Source organism: Hemibagrus wyckioides, linkage group LG09 (assembly GCF_019097595.1).
Source record: "Hemibagrus wyckioides isolate EC202008001 linkage group LG09, SWU_Hwy_1.0, whole genome shotgun sequence".
Taxonomy (NCBI): domain Eukaryota; kingdom Metazoa; phylum Chordata; class Actinopteri; order Siluriformes; family Bagridae; genus Hemibagrus; species Hemibagrus wyckioides.
Genome location: NC_080718.1, coordinates 1,008,251 through 1,017,458, shown reverse-complemented (window position 1 = coordinate 1,017,458; position 9,208 = coordinate 1,008,251). Strand labels below are relative to the sequence as shown.

At 39.4% G+C, this 9,208-nt stretch overlaps 1 protein-coding gene across 1 annotated transcript; it reads right to left on the bottom strand.

The window, feature by feature from the left end:
* Positions 1-1,548: 1,548 nt before the first annotated feature.
* Positions 1,549-4,469, bottom strand: LOC131359402 (polyadenylate-binding protein 1-A-like). Its single transcript, XM_058399275.1, has 9 exons — positions 4,329-4,469; positions 3,947-4,039; positions 3,665-3,850; positions 3,348-3,443; positions 2,899-3,136; positions 2,701-2,786; positions 2,453-2,548; positions 1,866-2,112; positions 1,549-1,660 (listed from the first exon to the last, which is right to left on the bottom strand). Exons 1-9 carry the CDS (start codon positions 4,467-4,469, stop codon positions 1,629-1,631), a joined length of 1,215 nt encoding a protein of 404 aa, XP_058255258.1. The 3' UTR covers positions 1,549-1,628.
* Between the last annotated feature and the right edge of the window lie 4,739 nt (positions 4,470-9,208).

Genomic DNA, 9,208 nt, shown 5'->3' with positions numbered 1-9,208 from the left:
CTGTAATCTGATTAAAAAAATAACGAAAATATCAAGATAAGGTATCTTTTTTTTTGCACAATTCTCATATGATATAGTAGAAATCCCAAAATATATTGTCCAGTTTGTGGAAGGGGCTACTGGGAGCAGTGCTGGTTGTACAGTCTCACAGCAGCAGGGAGGAAAGACCTACAGTACCACTCTCTCAAACACTTGGGGTGAAGCAGCCTACCACTACAGGAGCTGCCCAGAGTCATCAGAGTCTTCCAGAACCTGACCATCATCCTCCTTTCTCCCTCCATCTGCACTGGGTCGAGACTGCATCCTATGAAAGAGCTATTTTTATGATTTTTTCCAGTCTCTTCCTGTCTGCAGCAGAGATGCCACTGCCCCAGCTGAAAAGGCAAGATGCAAGATGCTGATGTCATGGACGTTTTGATAGGTCAACTGACAACATTTGAGTTAATTGGAGGCCCATCCGTGGATGTATTTTAAGGCTCACCTCAAACACTTCCTTGTGTGACCCCATGGGAAAATCAAAAGAAATCAGCCAAGATTTCATCCTTGGGTACAATTTCCAGATGCCTGAAAGTGCCACATTCATCTGTTCAACAATTATACGCAAATATAAAACACCATGGGAATGTCCAGCCATCGTACAGTAGTTGCAGTACAAGTTTTAAATACTTTAAATACTTTTATGTTGCTGCTGCTCTACAGTAAGCTTACCTGTATATCTGTGCAGGAGTGAATACTATTAAGATCTTGAATGTGAACTTTGGGTGTGCTGATTCTGTAACCTGTTCAAGTGGAATCCCCAACAGTTTCACCCAGAACACCAACTGCTACGCTCCAAACACACTCTCAACTGTCTCCTCACTGTAAGCTTTTAGTTTGTTCTTTAAGCTTTTTTTACTTAGTAGGTTAACTTGTAGTCCAGCTCTTAAAGAGGCCATGTTAACATTGTTTTTGTCATTTACAGGTGCAATGGACTGAAGAGTTGCACTGTCGAAGCTTCCTCCACCGTCTTTACAGATCCTTGTAACACTACTGCTACATACCTCACAGTGTCCTACACATGCACCGCTGGGCATCTGGTCTTTTTCTTTTTCTTCTTCTTTTTTCTTACCTCTTTTCAGAAATATTGGGTAAACTGGAAAGAAATAAAGTTCTTATGAACTCATGAATGAAATATATTTTTTATTCTTATTATAAATTTTTTAAAAATCTGTCATCTGAATTACTTCAGTTTACTTCAGTTCAGTGTACATACAGTACACGCAGTATGAAAAGTATTTTAAGTGCAGCAACATAATTAATTTCTTTCCTGTTCTTTTTATTGCTATTGACAGAATACCTTGAAGGATTTGAGATTTCAGTGTAAAAAGGAATCAAACCCTGTTAGCTTGATGAGTTTTGGTGTTGGTGTGCTTTATATTTGCATGTTATCAACATGATCAACTGCTGAAATACCCCCCCCACCCCAAATTGTTCATTTGCTTTTACATGCAATGAGTATGATAATATAATATATAATATATAAAAATTCAAAAATAACAAATGAGTTTCACAAAATTTAACAAAATTTATAATAATAATATAAATCAATATATATATATTGATAAAAGGAAGTATAAAGTTTAAAAGGTTTATCTGGTGGCCGGTGCAACAGAGGGACGACCTGAAAGAGAAAAGCAGAGTCATATTACTCTATTACTGTCACAGATACACGCTGTGTGTTCAGAATTATTGTGTAGCTATTCAGTTATATATCACAGTAATTCTCAAACAGTTTATCATAGTTTGTATAACCATTGCACTTATTGATATTTTTCATTTTATTATTGCATTAAATTTCTTGTATTACAAGGTCAGCTGTGACTCACGATGTGAATGGACCCTCTGCAAGAATCTGTGAGGTCTTGTGTGTGGCTCAGTTGGACCACTGCTTCCTGTACACTCAGTCTGGGTGAGGGAAGCCTTGCGCTGCTTATTGTTGTTAGCCAGAGTCACATACAGTGGCTTCCTGCCCATCATCCTTCCATTCATCTCCTTAATGGCTTTTTCTGCTTCATTTGGAGAGGAGAAGCTCACAAATCCAAAACCTCGGGAGCAGCCATTCTCCACAGTCACCTGTAGGGGTCAGCAAGGAAATACAGCAAGCACAAAAATTAATATTACACACACCTACTGTATGTGGCTAATCTTGAGGAAAAACTAGCACTGTCATTACATCAAAACATAATGAAAATAGCTATATTATGTTAGTATCAGGGTTCTGGTATTGCACATTCAATATGAATCTCTTCAGTGTTAATAGTAATTTGAGGTAGCAACCATTCGAAAAAAACACCCAACTACACATTCATCTCCTTGTGCTGCAAGTGCACACTGGTTTTGACATAATAGAGCAGGTAAGGAGAAGTAAACAAAAAAAAGAAATAAAATGTAGGGTTTAGTAATTTTAGGTGACCTTTGCACTGATGACTGTTCCATATGGCAGGAACGCTTCATGCAGGCGCCTGTCGTCCACACTGTAGTCCAGATGTTTTATAAACACCTTACTCTTCTACAGAACAGAGAGCAAAATCAACATCCAGCGTTTGATTTAGTATTTTATAGTAATCCATCACTCAGTATTAAGACAATCATTAAGCTAAAAATGTGTGACCAAAACATGGGAAAAATCATTAAAGTCCTGTAATATAATCAGAAAAATACCTGTGCATCCTGGGACTGCAGTGTGGTTTGCGCTCTGCATATGTTCCTGTCCTGTTGGTTGGTTCTCCTCAATTCTGGAGATGCATCTGTAGCCACAACCAAACATTTCACTTTATCATCCAATCAGTATTATGATTGGGACCTATTGAGGCCTTAACAATGTTGTAAACTTAACACAAATTGAGAAGTGTGACTTACTCTGTGGCTGAATATTCTTTTGAGCCTGGTGTGGATTTGGACAGGGTTCTTTCAGGCTACTCTCTGCCCTCTCTCTGTGCCTTCCTCCATGTTCCTCCTTGCTCTGAACCACACTAACATACACTGGCCTGCTTCCCAATACCCTGCCGTTCATCTTCATGATGGCATTTCTGGCTTCATCAGGAGATGCAAAAATGACAAAGCCAGTGCCTTTGGGATGGCCATTCTCCATATTGACCTGCAGAGGAAACAGATTTAGAGATGCGAAAAGCAAAGAATGAGCATTACATGCACTATATGGTAACAATATAATAGATTTCCACATTCAGAAAATAAACCGGTTAAATAGTTCGCAATAAAAAACCCTCATCTTCTTGTGCTACAAGTGCACAGTGATTTTAACCTAAAAGAGGGAGTATGGGGAGGTGAAGGTAGTAATTGAAATTGACCTCTGCACTGATCACAGTTCCAAAGGGATGGAATTCCTCATGTAGTTGTCTGTCATCCACATTGCAGTCAAGGTTCCTCAACAGTAGTTTCACTGTCTGCAGAACAGGGCAGAGTCAACATCCAGATTGTTAATTAAGCCAATTTGTTAATTAAAAACAAAACATACAAAAAACAGAATAGCACAGCTTGAACAATAACTGATACAAATACTATATGCTAAGTAGAGACACACAAACATGTCCTTATATGGAAATAAAGCTAGAAATAAAGCATGTCCTCTCAGGCCTTGATCTGCAGCCAGACTTTACTACAGTACCTTTTTATTCTTGCAGAGGCGTTCATTAGGGAGCTTTTTGTCACTAACAGGCAGCTGCTGGACTCTGGCCTGCTTCTCTGCCTTCTGCTCCTCTACCTTCTGCTCCTCTACCTTCTGCTCCTCTACCTTCTGCTCCTCTGCCTTCTGCTCCTCTACCTGGCTGATGATATCCATGCTCCAGGGATTCTGGTTTTAACAAAAAATGAGAGAGAATTAGAGGATGAAAGACACAACATCCTTATGTTATGTATGCCCGACATATTCACAAGCTTATTGTCTTACATAGAAAGAGAAAGGCTCTACATTCTCCATCTCATTGTCCTCAGCGTCCATGATTTCACCCCACGTGAGTTTTGCGGGAGCTGGAGATGTACACTGTGGTAGTTCAGACATGGACTCAGGATCCATAGTAGGCAGAAAGTTGGAAATTGCCTTAAAGAAACTTGGCTCTTGAGGCACATAAAGGTAATTTATGTAATCAACAAAACTACTAACATAGCATAGCATAGTGGTTACAAAGAACTCCCCAAAAACCCTGAATAGCACAGCTGAACAAAAACTGTTAGAAATGCTATATGCTATATAGAGACACAAACTTGTATTTATATGGAAATAAAGCATGTCCTCTTAAGCCTTGATCTGCAGACAGACTTTACTGCAGTACCTTGTTATTCTTGCTGAGGCGTTCATTAAGGAGCTTTGTGTTTCTAACAGGCGGCTGCTGGACTTTGGCCTGCTCTTCTGCCTTCTGCTCCTCTATGTCCTTCTCTACCTTCTGCTCCTCTACCTGGTTGATGTAATCCATGCTCCAGGGATTCTGGTTTAAACAGAAAAAAGAGAGAGAATTAGAGGATGAAAGACACAACATTCTTATGTTATGTATGCCCAACATATTCACAAGTCTTACATAGAAACAGAAAGGCTCTACATTCTCCATCTCATTGTCTTCGGCGTCCATGATTTCACCCCATGTGAGTTTCACAGGAGCTGGAGATGGACACCGTGGTAGTTCAGACATGGACTCAGGCTCCATAGTAGGCAGCAAGTTGGAAATGGCCTCTGATTGGAACTGAATAAAGAAAAAGTTAGAGAAAGAGTTAGCTTTAACGGCACTCGCCTCTTGAGGCACATAAAGCTAATTTATATAATCAGCAAAACTATTAATTAACATAGCATAGCATAGTTCTTTACAACTTACCGTTGTACCAAGTCTGAATAATAAAAGCAAGGAAACTGCTGGCTCTATCTGAAATAAACTTTCTCGCGGTGCGATGTGAACTGCTGCTTGCTTTTCCTAACTTGCCGATGCTCTGGACTGTGGCTGACCAACACTACGTCATGTTCTGATTCTTTGTATGATGCGTTGTGTTCCGTCATTGCCATGGCAATGCTGTTCTCTCCACTACCCACCCTTCACCTGACCCCCCCCCCTCCCCCCGCGGGTCATCAGGAGGTCATTATCAGTGATGGGCAGTAACGAAGTAAATGTAATTCGTTACTGTACTTAAGTGTCTTTTTCCAGTATCTGTACTTTACTAAAATATAACATTTCTTTGAGACTTCTTACTTTCACTCCACTAGATTTTGAAGTAAAATATCGTACTTTTTATTCCACTACATTATCCCACATCTCTCGTTACTTGTATTAGAAAAAAATAAATAAAAAGCAGTTGTCCAATCACAGCACAGCAAACCGAGCTACAGCGCGCGCAGTGTTTTTGAACCTAGGTATCTTTCCGGTTTCATTAAATGCAGCGAGTGTTAACGGTTCGGTAGAAAAACCCTGACCCCATCCCGCTACCTGCACACACATGACCCATGACCTGACCTGCAGGATTTGTTTTAAGATGTAGAACAGAAGAAAGACTCTTTCATATTCAGATACCTGCTCTGTCTCACTAACATCATCTTTGTGAAAATGTAGAGGTGAGCACGTGCTGTAATCATCATAATGGTCATTTTCTTTAATATGAATCTAATGTTAGCTCTCAGTAATGAAGGATTTTCTAGTGTATGTGAACAAATCTGTCATTATCTTAATTATGTCGTGTATGGCTAGTTCCGCTTTAGTTATCTAAGTAAGCTAATCAGTAGCTCTTGAGCAGCAGCTTATATTAACCTTACTGATGTTATACAGCATCCCAATAACCCAATAACTCAACTTTTATTGTTGATATTTGACCAGTCACCAAGTAACATTTCTTTTTCATAGTTTTTTTATTATGTAAAGCAGAATTACTGCACAAATACTGTAATTGCCCATCACACACCAAAGCATTAGTTACTAAATACTGAAATACTGACTTTGCTGAATTTGAACTTTTTTCCTCTGAATCTGTAGAGCAGCAAGTTTCAGTTAAAGTGAATCTGCTTAGATCCTCGCTGGTCATTTGTTTAAAACTGATTCCCCAGGACACAGTAGTGTCCAGCACACATTAGTTATTCTTTATGAGTTACCAAGTCAGACTGTCCAGCTGTAGTGCTTACTATTTCCTTCTGTTGTGATGTATATATTTTTATTTTTAAGCACTTTATTTAGGAAACAATTTACAAGCTATAGACCCTGTCTTTATATGTGTCCTTTTTCTTTTGTAGTGTCCATGCACAAATACCTGTGTCCTGTAAACACTGATACAAATACCTGTGCCCTGTAAACACTGATACAAATACCTGTGTCCTGTAAACACTGACACAAATACCTGTGCCCTGTAAACACTGACACAAATACCTGTGCCCTGTAAACACTGACACAAATACCTGTGCCCTGTAAACACTGACACAAATACCTGTGCCCTGTAAACACTGATACAAATACCTGTGTCCTGTAAACACTGACACAAATACCTGTGTCCTGTAAACACTGATACAAATACCTGTGTCCTGCAAACACTGACACAAATACCTGTGCCCTGTAAACACTGACACAAATACCTGTGTCCTGTAAACACTGATACAAATACCTGTGCCCTGTAAACACTGATACAAATACCTGTGCCCTGTAAACACTGATACAAATACCTGTGTCCTGCAAACACTGACACAAATACCTGTGCCCTGTAAACACTGACACAAATACCTGTGCCCTGTAAACACTGACACAAATACCTGTGCCCTGTAAACACTGATACAAATACCTGTGCCCTGTAAACACTGACACAAATACCTGTGTCCTGTAAACACTGACACAAATACCTGTGCCCTGTAAACACTGATACAAATACCTGTGCCCTGTAAACACTGACACAAATACCTGTGTCCTGTAAACACTGATACAAATACCTGTGCCCTGTAAACACTGACACAAATACCTGTGTCCTGCAAACACTGACACAAATACCTGTGCCCTGTAAACACTGACACAAATACCTGTGTCCTGTAAACACTGACACAAATACCTGTGCCCTGTAAACACTGACAGACACACACACATTTCAACAGCAAAGTGTTTTATCATGTTTTAATGGTTACTATTAAGTATACTGTTAAGTATAACATAAGTCTTAACAGGAAAACGATGAGGTAGCATCATGAGTAGTTTTGAACACCATTTCTGTTTTTGGTCTGATGAAGTAAGGTTTTAACAAGACAAGAAGGGTGCATTGTTTAGGTGTGTCTGTTAAGCATGAATAGTCTTTGTGTAGATAATGAATTAACAGTAACTTAGTATTGCAAGTCTTTGCTATCAACACACTGAATACGTTCAATTTTGTCTCCTTTCTTTAGAGAACATTGTGATCTGTGAGCAAGGCTACAGCACGCTGGATCATAGTAAGATCTCTGCTTCCTTATGGTTGGGCTGATGAGCATTTTACTTCTTTTGATGTTGCTATTGGGCTACAGCAATTTTACATGTGTCTCTGTGCAGGAGATGAATCTATTTGGATCAGAAATGCAATCTAAGGATGGGCTGTGGAATTAGAAGCAGATTTACTTATACTTGTTCACATTTTTTACTTCTATTTATAGTTGTAATGGAAAGAGGACATGCACTTTAGAAGTTTCAAACACCACCTTTACAGATCCTTGTGCTGAAACTGCTAAATACCTCACTGTCTCCTACATCTTGTGGGAGTAATTTTTGACTGGTTTAGAGTGTTCAAAGTGGTTTGGAGTGTTTAAAGTGTATTTGAATGGTTTAGAGTGTTTAAGGTGTATATGAATGCATTCTTGTTTGGGTATGTATAAAACAATTAGAAACAGAGGACAGCATGATTGGGTTGTCAGGCACCACCTCAATTTATTGATCACCTCTATTTACAGGTTTAATAATGTAGGGTTTAACACAAACGTGCGGGATGAGGGGTTTGGGCAATGCTTGTTAACTCTGGGCTGAGATTACATAGCTGGTATGGAATGAGAAACAGTGAGGGTAACATCAGTTTGGTAGGCCTTTTCAGTGGTAGACGAAACTTGGAGCTGTGCCCAGGGTCATCGTGCCCCGCTATATGGCTGAGAGTACGTGAGAGAAAACGCAATTAAAACTGCAGGCTGGTGCAAATGTAAAGAAAAATAGAGCAATGAATTAAACTGAAGCAATCATAGATGGAGCAGAGGCCCCGAAACTCAACCATGCTGTCTTCAGAGGTCAGAGTGAACTGCTAAATGAAAAAAGCCAGAAAGTGCCACTGATAAGAGCACAGATGCCCATTATTTTTTATATGACTGATCTCAAACGTCCAATTATAATGGAATGTGAAAGAGTTAAAAATTAAAGATATAATGGTGTCCAAAAAGAACCCGATATTCCAAAAAAGAAAATAGGTGGGACTTTCTCAGTGAAGAGGGTTTGGATTGAATATTATGAAAAGATAAGAGAAAAGAATAAAAAGGCTATGTTTTGTGATGATTATTTCAGAGGTTGTTGGGATGTTCATTCATGAGCAGCTCAATTCTTGTAAGCAGCGCTGATCGCAAATAAAACCTTGTATCTGCATTCATCCAGTCTGCATGATTCGTCTTCTTTAGTTAGAGTCTTGCTTGACTGAGCTGTCGGGTCAATGTGGAGTTTGGAGTCAGATAATAGCGAAGTATTAATGGAGTAGTGTTAAGTAGTACATTATAGTATGGGACAAAAAATATGGGGTATGGGGTAAAAATATTTTCCACATTGTTTTGGTGACCCCGACGTGATAGAATATACGCGACTGGAACAAAGCACAACGGAGCCCCGGACCTGGGACCTGCGGTTGCAGCTGCCACAGATTTTGCTCTAAAAGTGTCTCTGTCCATGCACTGATAAAAGCAGCAGATCAAATGAAAGCATCCTTGGCTTGGACAACAGAAGCAGTAGCAGCCTTAGAAAGATTAAATTAAATAAAATGGTAAGCCATTTTATTTGTATGTGTCAGAAAAACGTGGATTTGCTAATGCTGTTCTAACTCAACAACAGGGTCCAAGTAAACAGCCAGTTGCATACTTTAGCACGTCATTGGATAACATAGTGAAGGGCATGCCACCTTGTTATCATGGGCTAGCAGCAGCTGCATTTGCTCACCAGAAAGCTTCAAGTATTACAATATGTCAACTCACACACTGTATGCATTA

Excerpts from the sequence above, each read along its gene's own strand:
- LOC131359402 (XM_058399275.1), bottom strand. The coding sequence starts at position 4,469 with ATGGATTACATCAACCAGGTAGAGGAGCAGAAGGTAGAGAAGGACATA. Across the intron at positions 3,137-3,347 it reads GAACTGTGATCAGTGCAGAG|GTCAATATGGAGAATGGCCA; the intron begins GTCAATTTCAAT and ends TTTCCTCTGCAG. Across the intron at positions 1,661-1,865 it reads GCAGAGGGTCCATTCACATC|GTCGTCCCTCTGTTGCACCG; the intron begins GTGAGTCACAGC and ends TTTCTCTTTCAG.